The sequence below is a fragment of the Fringilla coelebs genome (genome assembly GCF_963513975.1).
Source record: "Fringilla coelebs genome assembly, chromosome: 4".
Taxonomy (NCBI): Eukaryota; Metazoa; Chordata; class Aves; order Passeriformes; family Fringillidae; genus Fringilla; species Fringilla coelebs.
The window spans coordinates 9,914,072-9,927,736 of record NC_140032.1 but is presented as its reverse complement, the minus strand read 5'-3'; the positions used below and the strand labels follow the sequence as shown (position 1 = coordinate 9,927,736).

Here is a 13,665-nt window from a genome sequence, read left to right as displayed (position 1 = left end):
GTATCATACTGCATAGATGTGCAATAAAAATATTTTAAAATGCACAAAAAAGCACCTCATTTTCCATCAGAAAAGCTAAGCTGTCAGACAGCTGACTTCGTTTTCAGCACCTGTTATATACTTAATTTCATTCTTTCTTCTTGTCTGCCTGCCTTGAGTCCCTACCTACCTAAGAAACAATTAATAGAGATACAGTGTTCACAGTCAGCATTCAGGTGATATTTTAGCTGAATTCTAATCCACAGCATTGTTTTATGTTTATTCCTTAATTCATCCCCTCAGAACATTTCCCATCAAGCATAGTGTAGGTTTGGTATTGCAAGCAAAGAGGCTGTTAGAGAGCAAGAGTGTCTGCTGCAAGGACAGTGAATCTGCTCCTATGGAATAAGGGGGGAAATGGAAATGAAGAGAGATAATTTACAAGTCAAAAATCAAAACTGAAAGTGCACTGCTTCCCTGGGAGCTTATTTGTTACTTGCCCATTCAACCAGTGGCTTTTGCAAAGCCAGAGCCCCTGGCCCAGGGCTGCAGGGAGATCAGACCTCCCCTCTAGGGAAGTTTCATTTGGGTGTTGAAATACTCAGGGCTGGGCCAGGCCCATGGGAATGCCCAGGCAAGCAGCTCCCCTGTGGGAATTGGGAAAGGATGAAAGTCTCAGAAATATGGTGCATAGAGCTGGCATGAAATGCCTTCTCCAGGGACTGCAGTGTCCCTAAGCACTTCTGCAAGCTATTCCAGCTCCCAGCCTCCCTTCTCTAAATAGGAGTCTTGGGATTCAGTCTGCTCAGCTCGTTTGGAAGGGGTTGGCAGCTAAGGACAGAAATAGTGGCATCTCCCTAAGGACAAAAATAGTGACATTTCCCCTCCACACTAAACAGCCTCATGGTTTAAACATCATTCATAAAAGAAGATTGCTGTGACAGACTTCTACTCAACTGAGAAAACACAAATATTTTGAAGGAAATCATTCACCCCTATGAGTAAGAGCTGGAGGTTCCTTATCTAAGGTGTTGCAATGGAATATAGAGGAGAACAACATTAAAAGAGACCTAAATTTCAATGAGAAACAGCACAACTGCTAGGAAATACATTGTAAATGTAAGAATTGCAGAAAATTTTGGATGATTCAAGGTGGATTAAAGATTCTCACTGCAGAACTAAACAAACATCTGTAAGAAGTACGCAGAAGAACATCCAAACCTCAGGGCACAGACTCTCACTAGACAGTTTCAGTCCTATTTTTCCCACAGTGCTTTGGTTTATAGTACCAGAAAAATAGTGAAGATAATGGCAAGCTCTGCAGCTCACCATTCTGTGGAGGAATGAATGTGCAGTCTATTGTTTCACCTCTCAACACTGAATGTGGGTCTTATTCACAATCCCTTAACTCAAAGCACATCAGCAGTTCCTGAGAAAAAGCCCTACATAAATATCTCTGAAATTGCAACCACCAGATCAAGCTGCAGGATTTCTTAAGCAGTGATGAGAGTCTCTGCACAGGTCCCATGAGACCTGCTCACACAAAATGTACCAAACTGAGGTGTCTCCAGAATCCAACAGTCCCAGGAAATCTGAGTCATATTTTTGAACCTCTATCCTGTCATGGTATTTTGAGGTCCATCATAACTATAAATTCAGTCTATTATACTTAAGAGCACATATTCACACATCATACAACTCCAAAGAATCCCTTACCTTTATCTGTAGTACAAGCTATGATAACAATGGGAACATTTTCCTCCTACAAACTCAAGTAATCTAATTCAGTCTCTCTTTCTAATCAATATTTACAAAGTTATTTATAACAAAGGCAACCAAATTATTTAAACCTGAATTAAATGATTCACCCCAACTTGTTTTTTTCCATCTAATAATGCAACTTAGACTTGTTGCCATATTTAGAACCCTTAAGTTGCTGAATCTGTTGCTCAGCATATCTAACTAAAAGGAGAAAGAGAATACCCACATTCCCTACCAATAAACTGAAAAATACACAAACAATTGATTTGTGACTGTTTAATTCCATGTCTTGCTACAGGATCAAGACATTCAAGAGCAAAAATATTGCATAGAAGATGCGGGCACCTGTAGCTCAGGAAGGAATGGGTTTGCATTCTACAGTGTATTTAAATGAAAATATGGTTAAAAATAAACGTACTTGTGAGTAAGCGAACTGCTACACTAGGAAATGTTATATCTGGGTATTGGTCATTGCCATCCATGCTAGCAGAGGTATCTTGCCATGTATATGCACAATACAGGTTTTAAAAGTAGCTATCTCAAATTAGTGTGACTCTATCTTATTCTCAACAATGGATAATAATCTCTCATAATAGAGAACCACAGACAAGTTCTAATGCAGTTCCTTTAGTGCAACAGAACAGTGTGAATGACTGCTCAGCAACTTGGGACCTTCCATTAATACCTTCGATTAAATATTCAAATGCTACAGAATTATTTTGAAAGCTTTGCAATGCTGAGTTTAATTATACTTAAAATTTCACACATATAAAAGAGAAAACTTTAATACAAAATAATAATAATAATAAGAAGAAGAAGAAGAATATAATGAAATATCTAAGGATAATAAAAATGCAATGAGACACAGAAAACTGCAGCTCCTTTTGTATTCTGAAAAATAGTTTTAGCATTGAAAAATAAAATTGTACTGGTATATTAGAACATTTGAGAGGTAAACAAAATTTCACTCACTGGCTTTAGATGCTGCATTTGTCTTAAATATTTCTATTTTTCCTGCAAGAGTTATTTTCATAAACTATATTTTTCCAATGTACCAGACAATAAAATGCACCTGCTCAAACTTCTTCAGTCTTCTATCTTCTTTTTCTGTTGATATAAAAATCTGTCCTGTATTTCTGCAGTTCCAATTTGCTTCATGATAGGTTTTATCAAAACAGCTAACTCCCTCATATGCATGAATAGTCTGAGATTAAGATTTTTTTCAGATGTTGTTTGCATCCAAAATTAACTTGATGCTGAAATTAATACAGAAATAACATTCTGCCCACCACATGCAGCAGAAGTTTCCCTGTATTTACACACACTTGAATCATAAGTATTCTGGTTTCCTTGGTTTGAGTGGAGGACTAGAAACTTAAGTACCAGAGGGAAAGATAAAATTAATGATCCAATTTGGGCTTCTACTTACACCTCTGTAAATCAAGAGTAACTCCACTGACTTGAGTGGAATAACTAGCAACAAGATCTGCTAAATGCTTCTGGATTTTCTCTTGCTAAGCCAGACAAAGGAAGGAGTTACTTTTAACCTTCTCCAGAGACTCCTCCTGATCCTGAGTATCTCACTGGATTTGTTCACACAAAAATCCATCAGTCACACTGCTTTATGTATTGGCCAAGGTTTTTTAAAGTAGTAAAGAAACCCAAGCACAAAGAGCTGTTCCATGTCTATTGGAGGTGGGAATCCTATGAAATTTAATGGATCTGGTAAGGTAAACTATTTAAGGAATAGAAAGGTAAGGTAAACTATTTAAGGAATAGAAAGACATTTAAGACACTAACCAAATTCTTTGCACAGATCTCTCCAAGGTCTAAGAAGGAGAGAAACCACACAAAACGAAATGCTTATGAAATGTTTTCTTTGAAGTAAAATGATAATTCAGAGGTGCCAATAAGGATAATTCAGACCAGTTTGGCTGCATTAGACAGGGAACTCAGGTGACCAACACAGTCTGCTGATAGAGAGGTTTACAATGAAAGGATGGTCAGTGCCTCTGCATAAATAATCTTTCCAGGCCAGACACTCATCTTCCTCTCATTAGTGATTTTGTTGGTCAATCAATAGTTTCACTGATATGAGACAAGCATCTCCCAGTTGCTTCTCGTGAAGATCCGTTCCTGTGATTTGGTGTTATTTAGGAAACTGGCTATACACACTGAACATACAAATCATGTTTGCCTTTGGTGCTAATACAGCCTAAAAAGAAATAATTCTTGTTGTTCTTTGAACATGTAAGTAGAAAAGGCACTAAACAGCTTTTTTAAGACTAACAACTTTGAACCTCTTCAGATTAACAAAAGAAAGGGGGAAACAAATATACAAACCTTTTCAACCAATGTTATTATAGATTACAGTGTATTTCATAACTGCAAGTCATAGATTGCAGCAGAAAAACCAACCACAAACAGGACACTTCTCAATATAGTATTTAGTTCTGCTTCCATATATCTTTTGTTTCTCTTATCACAATGAGACTAAAACGTCATTGTTAAATAAAGTAAATAAGTAAATGGCTCCTACCTGATATAGCTGGTAAGACTCCAGACTGTAATACTGCTGTTCCCTAAAGAAAACAGAATATTTTAGAATGAAAAATCTGTACAAGTAGAAACTTAACAAAATATAGAAGGTATATAAAAGTAGAAGGAAGCAAGGAAATCTGAAATGTGGCCAAGATTTCATTTGTGAAAGAGAAAAACATCTGACAGCATTTCAAAAAATATTAGATTATACTTGACAAAGATGCAAAAATGCCAACAGAAGTTTGATGTGTGAAATTACAACAGATATGGGACACAGTTAAAGTATCATTAAAGTTATAGGAAAGACAACAAATAACTACAAGAATCAGCTTTGATTAGATAAAGAAATGAGCCTGAGATAAGGAAAAAAAATAAAAGCAGTGTTTTGTTATTGAGTGATTTTTTTCAGTTTCTAAGAATGTCTTCATTTCCCTTTTCAGTACATCATATTCTATTATTTCTGCAACTCTGAGGCCTCCTGCTGCAATCCTCGTAAGGCAGAGGCTTCACTAACAGTGGCAACAGCAAAGGCAACTCAGCAGAAAGAACAATGGAGAGATGTAAAAGCTACCTTTTATAATTCTGCAAAACACAGCAAACATGCTTTTTCCTGTAGGAGAACCTTTTAAAATTATGATGGCATCATGTACAAATGTAAGTGCCTGGTTTTCAAATGCAGAGCATAATGCAGATCTGACCCCAGCCTGTGATTACATCAAAGGAGAAAAGGGGTAAGTGACCTCACTCAAATCATATGCTTTTGTCACACCTGCCATGATACCCAGACAAAAACTATCATGATTACCATGCCTCATAGTATTACTCATAAATATAAGTTAAATATCCTCATATAAAGATATAATCTTTTGTCTGTGGCCCAGGAGCTGAGGGCTGGGGTGGGTGATGCCTGGCTGCTGGCTCCAGCCACCCCAGCAGCACAGCACCCTCACTAAGCAGATTTGCACAATCCATGTACCTCACACCAGGAGCTGCATGGCCAGGACTATTTTAGCTCTGGTTAAATATCTTCATATAAACATAAATACAAGTTAAATCAAGTTAAATATCCTCATATAACCATATAATCTTTGTCTGTGGCCCAGCAGCTGAGTGCTGGGGTCAGTGATGCCTGGCTCCAGCCACCCCAGCAGCACAGCACCCTCAGTAAGCAGATATGCCCAGTCTGTGTCACACACCAGGGGCTGCATGGCCAGGGCTATTTTAGCTCTGCACTGATCTGGCTGCTGTCAGATGACATTCATTTCTTATGCTCTGCTTCCAAATATCTTGGGTAGAGTTCAATGACTGATGTTAGGAGAACCCAGGGGTTTGATATGCTGGGTCATTATTCATAGATTAGCTTGATTTCCCTAAAGGGCTAAATAGAACTTAAGCCTGGCATTTCTTTCTGTGGGTACAAATAACCACCATGGCACATAATCCTTTTCACAATCAAAATGGGATTTTCTTTTCCCCTTTCTGTGTATATTTGGAATATCTTTGCCTTCCTCTCACCTTTTTTTAAAAAAAGTTTCATTTTCTTTTATTCAAACTTTCACTCACTTTAAATTTCATTAAATATGTGATTGATCACACCGGTTCTCATAAAAAAAAAAATAAAATCAGCAGTTAAAAATACTGTCCCATAGGAAGAGGAGCAGGCCTTCCCATCTCTATACAACTTTTCAGTAATTACATACCTCATCCTGCTCTAGTGCTGCTTATGGGAGTTTCAGTCTTTGGATCCAAGACCAGCCCAAAAATTCCTGATCATCTAATATAACCTCCACAGCATGGAGCAAAGATACAGTACTGCAGTTTCCTGGCTATAGAAGAAGTTTTGCCAGATTCATAGTGACAAAAAGTATCAGAACAGCTTTTCAAGCTCACCTCTGTGGCATAAAAAGGAGCCAGAAGCTTGCAAGTTAAAACAAACAAACAAAAAAAACCAAACAAGCAAAACAAAACAAACAAAAAAATTGTCTTAAAACTAATTCTTCCCTTTATTGGCTATGATGGAGAGCCAATCAATATTAACCAAGCATTTTCACAGGGCAAAAATATTTTTGTTTCCTATTTTGCCTCCTAAAAAGAAGCAACCTACACTTCCAAGAAAAAGCTTTTTAGGTTTGAATGCTGAGCAGGGCTCCATCATCATCACTGGCAAGAGGAATGAAATGCCAGGCACCTGATAACCGTGCCAGCATTTCAGACACACCTCATCAGCCACAGCTTATGTAATTCCCTCTGTGTATCTTTAGAAATAAAGCTTTTCTTTCAGCTCATCTGAGTTTGGCAGCTTTTTATAGCTCCATTATTCTGCACCTACTGAGAGTTAGAGTTCTCAGCACAGGAAAGATGAACCTCTTGGAGCAGGTCCAGAAAAGGCTGGAGCACCTCTCCTTTCAGGAAAGGCTGAGAGAATTGGGCTTGTCCAGCCTGGAAAAGAGAAGGCTCCAGGGAGACCTTGGAGCCTTTAGTACTTACAGGATGAGAAAGATGGGGACAGACATTTTAGAAGACTTTGTTGTGATAGGAAAAAGGGTGATGGTTTTAAAATAAAAGAGGATAGATTTAGACTGGGTGCTGAAACACTTGCACAGGTCACCCAGAGAAGTCGTGGATGGCCCATCCCTGAAAACCTTCAAGATTAGGCTGGATGGGGCTCTGAGGAACCTGACCTAGTGGAAAGTGCTCCTACTCACTGCAGAGAGGTTAAACTAGGTGACCTTTAAAGGCCCCTTCCAGCACAGAATAGTCTGTGCTCTTTAGGTCTCTCCTGCTTTAGTCTAAGTAAATGTATGGAGTTTTGCCCCAATCTGAGTCCTCAAACTTGAAGAAGAAAAGCTCAACATAAATGAGAGGCTCTCAGATTTGTCTTGTAATGAAAAAGGACTTTGTACTTGACAGTAATAGAAGCAAGTATTTGCTTTGTGAGCTTTTTATTCTGCACATTCCAGAAATGCACTCATAAACAAAGGCTTGATTGCAACATTGGTCAAATACTTCATTTTTGCAGAGAAGATGATCTAGATTGTTTTTTCTCCTCTCCCTCCCTTTATGTTAAAGCTATTATGTAGTAACAAGGCTATGCAAAATATTCAGTTTTTCAAGAGGAAACCATGAAAATCGTGACTCAAAATCCATGAGTCCCTAAAAACCAGGAACTGTGAGCAGACTTCAACAATGAACAAACACTCTCCTGCCTGCTGTGTGTAGCTGGTGGCACATCATCACAACTGCTTCATATAGTTTGTGTGCAGAGGGAGGCAGCAGATTACAGTCACATCATATAGTTTATTACAAAAAAACCTCAACCATCAAAAACTTCACAAAGGAGCAAAGGGTTCAATGAGAGATCCTGAATAAAGATTTTGAAATCAGTGTCACAAAGAAAATTTTGAAGTGCTTTTAGAGAATGGAAGAGAAAAAGTATGTGTAAAGTTCTGCAAAGCTCAGATATTTCAGCAAAAAGGAACCAATCCCTGATGAAACTGACAGTTATAGTACTTTTCTTTTAAGGACTAAAGACTGTGATTTATTCCATTATTCTAAATCATAATAAAGCTTAAAGCCTGAATGCTTAGGCTGCCATGAGAAAAACAAAGTTCCCAGGAAAGGTCAATAAATACAGGAACATGGAGCAACCTTTAAAGGTCATCTGCCTTGATGAGCCATTTCACCCAGCAGTTTATCAGGTTTAGAAAAAAAGATAAAAAATTTTTAAACTCTATGATCCTTCCTAACAATTCCAAATTAAAAACTCCTGGCCATGGCATGTTTCATTGGTTCAGGGCTCCAATTTCAGCCACAAACTCCTGATTACTCAGCTTCATCTGTCACAAGCCCACTGCCAGCTACAGAAAGATTGCTGAAGTCAGTTTAGAAACATCTCCACTTGCTCAGCCAAGCCCAAACATCAGCTATTTTATGAGGCACGAAGCTGAGAATTTCAGTGCCACTGGCAAGATGTGGGCTGTGCCACATTAAAATATACTTCCTAAAATATGCCCCTGTTTAAATATACCCCTGTATATTTTACATACAATATCCATATATAATATATAATATATATATTACATAGATAATGTATCTATTATATATATATGAGCTCTGCTCATCTACAAGGTACAGGTCTTGTTTAAAAAACAAGAGGTGAGAAACAACCAAAAGTATTGTTTAATTCTAGTTCAGATTTGTGTCGCTCTCTTCTCATGTTTTTACAGAGGCCTCTGCAGTTGTGATTTGTTTATGCTTCTGTTGAGAGATGTCTCCTGCTCCCTGCTCTGGGCTTCCCAGCTGCCTGCAGCCAGGAGCCTCTTGTCACATAACCCAGACCACAACCATTAACATCAGAACGTGATCATTACCTCCAAAAATGACACAACTTGCCTAGAGCATACTCTGAAGCTGTCCATTCATGGGAGAGAAAGAGAAGCTGGGCTGAATTCCCTACCACAAAAGCCAGTAGCTGGATCCCTCTGCCAGGCAGCAGAAATTCACATGGCTGAGTCTCAGTTGCAACACTGAAGGGTCAAATTTCAAGCTCTGCTACTGATAATATATGAGCCCACAGGGAAACTGACACAGCAACAAGGCACATGATTTGCTCTTGTCTTTTGCTTTTCAAAACCAGACCTAGACTTACGGCACACTGGACAGTCACACTTGGAGTGTGCTGAACAACTGCCCTGTAATGCAATTACATGGTCACATACCAGTTTTTCCATGGGACATCTGTTTCCTTCACTGCATGAGAGAGACACACGTGTGGCTACAATCAAGATGCCATGAGCAACAGTAAATCTGTCAATTCCTCAACACTGAGGAGCTTAACTTTCCAACCTAAACAACATCCTTTTAACATCACACAGAGATCTCATTATGCACAGAAGTATTCCAGAGGAAACAGCTATGCAATACCATCCAAGGCATATAAAATACCTGGTGTAAACACACCAGTGATGTTTGTGTCTGTCTCCAGGCATTGCTACAAGCCAAGCTTGCATACTTGCTGGACAAAAATATAAGTCAGGAGAGTGTAGAGCTGGCCCAAAGCAGTAACACTCACCCCAGGTCGATAGCAAAGTCTGAAGGCACAAATCACCAAACCCTGCTAAACCGTCCTAACAGCAATATCAGCTACCTTGTGGTTACAGAGACATGCCCAAAACTACATCTTATAACACATAAATAAAATAAAGACACTCTGCCACCTCTGTCAAACTGAGGGTTTGGGTTTGTCTTTCCATTTCTAACTAATTTCATAAGGTTTGAGTTTCTCATGGTTTCTCAAAGATTGATATGATGGCTTCAAGTCAAACAAAATTATTTAATACTTCTGTGAATTGGAGGGTCACTCCTCTTTAACCACAGGTAAAATTCAGAAGCACTGGTTTCTATACAGGTAGAATCACTTCATTTTGTAAGGATAAATATAATGACAATCTGCAGAGAGAGAGGCTGCAGTAGCAAACCCTCTAGGGAGAGCTGTATAAGAAACTCAAATGGAAAGATGGACAGTAATTATTATGAATATTGCTGAAGGGATGAGCTCATCTAAGATTCTGAAGAGACCTCACAGGACAAAGACAATGAAGTACAGTCAGAGAACACTTCAACCCTGGTTCATGATACAGGAGGACTTTTCACAGCAGGAGCCAGGACTAGGCTGAAGAATTCCACCAGCCAGAGGAAATGGCTACACCAGACATAGCAAATTGCCTCTGAAACCAGTTTTAATCCAATGTATTTGATAAACACAGGCAGAATGTTGGAGGAGTTAGAAGACTGGAACTAAAAACAATTATTAATGAAAAAGAAAAACACCATATGTAAATGTCACAGATATAGTCTTCAAATTTAACAGTGGGGTCACAGCATCTCCTGATTTCAGAGCACAGAACCCTGAACAAATACACCTGTGAATGGATGCTAGGTACATAATGCAATGCATTAACCTGAGCCTTCACTTCCACCAGGTATCTCATAATAACCATTCAGGGCATGAATGGCTCCTTACACAATGGCCATTAAAATACACCACACTATGCTCAGAAGGGATAAATCCTTTCTCTCCAACTGTGAGATCTAAGAACAGAGGCAAATACCCAATATAATCTGAAGTTCAGTATGTCACATATTCTTAGGGCCAAAATAAAGACAACTAATTATTCCAGGTAAGTAGAATCATCTACATTGTTCCCTCCAACTCCTCAAGTGAGTTTTCCTGATTTACAGTAGCAGATGATGTTCTGCAGTTTTATGAAAAAGAACAATTTTTAATTTAAGCATTAAGACACACAGCAGATTTTCCAATTCAAAACAGTGTTGTCATCTTTTTAGAGATGTTTTCATAGAAACATTACATTCCATTTTCCCTTTCCCAGAGCATTGCTCAGCTCAGCTCTCCTAAAGCAGAGAAGAAATTCCTGCTGCAATGCCAATGCACAAGAGACCAAACACACTTCTCCAGACTGTTCAGTGTCCAGCAGGGCACCCACAGCACTGCTTTAGCCAGTCCCATTTCCACAAGTGAGCACAAGTGCTCTTCCTCAGCTTGCAGCTGAATCACAGCAAGTACTGTATCTTTAGCCATGCAAAGACAGAGGCTGCATTTCTCTTTTAGAAGTTGCAAGGACTTTAAGAAGAGATGCTTGTGAACAATAAAAATCAACAAACAGTAATAAGTTATACATTTTTATTCTTATAGAAAGACAGTAAAATGACAGGCATTTGTGCCTGCAGCTGTATTTCACCATGAAAGAATATTTTAAATTTAATTCAGTGGTAACTGGAAGGAAAAAAGAAAAACTTTCCCATTTATGTTTAAAAAATACATTTTTTTAGAGACACTGGTACTTCTAAAGTCTTGTCAAGTGCAATGGAAACAAAGTAACGTACACGAAGTCAGAGGCTTCAATTCCATGTATTCTGGTTTATGTTTCATATATCCTGAATTCCAACAGGGGGTAGCATTACACTTCTGCAAGAACATTTGTTATTTAGAATACACTCAGTTTCCCCACATTTGATAGTCAGATTCCTTGTACAACAGATCTGTTAATTTCCACTCATTCTGCACCCAAGGAAACCACACAAGGCAGAGACTCTGGCAAAACTCCCCTAACACTGACAGTGAGGCTCAGATGGGTCCAGCAGGTATGAAAACCAGATTTGACTCTGTGCAAACAATCAGAGTGTGCCTCTCAGCTCATTCTTCTTCCTCAGCACATCACAAGCAGGAGAGGCAAGGTGCTCCCAGATGGGATGCAACCCCTCACATGATCCACTCCCTTTGCGTTTTAAAGTTCACTGTGCCCCCATTGAGCATCTCAGTTCTGCAGGAACACCTGGCCAGTGGGAAGTACTGCTGAACATTCTCTCTGAACAGCACAGCCCTGTAGAAACCACACAGCTCTGAGTCAAAGCATTAACCCATTTCAAGACAGTCAAAATCAGTACAAAAGTACTATGGAGCATGAAGCTTGGAGAGGCTGAAAATAAACAAGAAGGACCTTCACTAACATATGGACCTATGGACACATGTGCTGACAAAGGGATTCAGGTGGCCTTGCTCTTGTGGTTAGCAAAGCAGCAATTTATGGAACATTTACACACAAAAGTGAATCAAGTATAGCTTTACTGAAGTTTTCTACTTGCAACAAGATTTAAAATCCAAGTCAGCTATTAATGAAGAAAAGGGATCCCTTTTTGCAAATAAACCATTCAACTACAACTCTACAGCTGCAGTGATAGTAAATAGAGAAGGACTCAAATGAAAACATTTCAAAAGTTGGCCAAGTGAAATCTCAGATCTCAGAGACAAATTAAACCTGCCCCTGTGGGCTCTTACAGATAGAGAAAATTTATGTTAAGCTTTAATTACGATTTTGAAACATTCACCTGGGGAAAGCCCTAAGAAAAGTCTTTTTCTTCCTCTATTTCCCCAAAGACTGTTGTTCCACACTGTGAGCTTATCTTCTGCTGGCACTAAAAATACACTTGTGCCTGTCTTGCAGCTGATGGAGCTATGCCAATTTACATTAGACTAGTTACTTGATTCCTTCCTTCCAGCCCATTCCACAGAAAGACACAGAGAAAAGAATCCTTGTTATAACCTGTGCATCCTGTTCCACAAAGAGAGAACTAGAGTGGGCTTAATTATGGGTCTATGAAGAACAAAAATGAAAGCCCTGCAATATGATCTTCACATTCATTTTCCTCCTTTTTCAACCTCACATTTAGAGCTATAGTTAGTCAACTTCTTCCAGAAAAAATATTAGCAAGATAATCAGTGATCATCAGTACAAAGAAATGGATGGAAGGAGAAGGACAAATAAGGGAGGAAAAGCTCAAAATAGTAAAATTAAGACAAGTGGGTTTTCTTTATCCACAGCCCATCACTGAAATTATGGTTTTTCAAAAGTAATGAAACTATAATTAAGCTGCACAGCTTCAAAGGATACAGATACTTAACTATCCATGGGGGCTGCTCCCAGGCTTCTTCTATATCAGAGAGCAGTGCAATAAATTATTAGGCACAATTATATCTGTAGTTTTTCCCAAAGTTTCCTGTAGTAGTTATCTCCATAGCACGTGTGTTCTGCTTGACTTTGTGTCTCCAGGAATGAGATGAATCAGCAAACTTCATCTGGAAATGTTTTCCTTGTGTTACAGGGGATTCAAGTATACATTTACCAGCCCTGATATAGCCTACTTAGCACTTCTCTGTCCTTCTAATAAACCAGATTTGGAAAAGGTTTATATTTCCTTAATATTTTCCAGGCTCAAATTTCTAGTACATCCAGAATTGCTTCCAATCAGCATTGAATTAGCAGAGGATTCCACAGAATCCAGACTACTGCAGAGGATGTGGCTAGGGGAGAGGGAACACAGCCAGAGTTCATGTCCCACTGATTCCCAGCTGTTGAAACAGTCATTTTAGTTGATTGACAGCTGGCTGCTGCATTTTATCCTGCAAATAACCTTTTATCCTCATGTGACAAGACTTAGGAGCACAAAGTCAACTTTAGAGCCCCTTTTCCATCTGCACTTTGGACTCAAGTGGGATTGAACTTCTGCAGAGAAGGTCCTAAGGTCTGCTTTCTTTCATCTGCCCTGTTTTTGGAAGAAAAACTGAGGAAAGACATGGAAGATAACTCCAAGGAGGACATACAAGCAGAGCTTGCAAGCAGTAAAGGCATTTTACTGCATCCTAGAAGCCCTATATATGACTGGTATTCACTCACACATCCTGGCTTTCATTTATCATATTAATCACATTTATTTTGACCTTAACAGCCTCATCCCACCCAAGGAAGTTCAGTCTAACTTTGACACACATACACAAATTTTTTATTGTTATATTGATGCATCAAATTT

General features: G+C 38.8%; 1 protein-coding gene across 3 annotated transcripts in view; it reads right to left on the bottom strand.

Moving 5' to 3' along the window:
* The window catches only part of DOK7 (docking protein 7), a 58,809-nt gene that overhangs the window by 12,008 nt on the left and 33,136 nt on the right, over positions 1-13,665 (bottom strand). For all 3 annotated transcript variants that reach the window (XM_084205300.1, XM_084205301.1, XM_084205302.1), the window contains exon 8: positions 4,280-4,322. In XM_084205300.1, the coding sequence (XP_084061426.1) occupies positions 4,280-4,322 (43 nt within the window). The remainder of the gene's footprint in view (positions 1-4,279; positions 4,323-13,665) is intronic.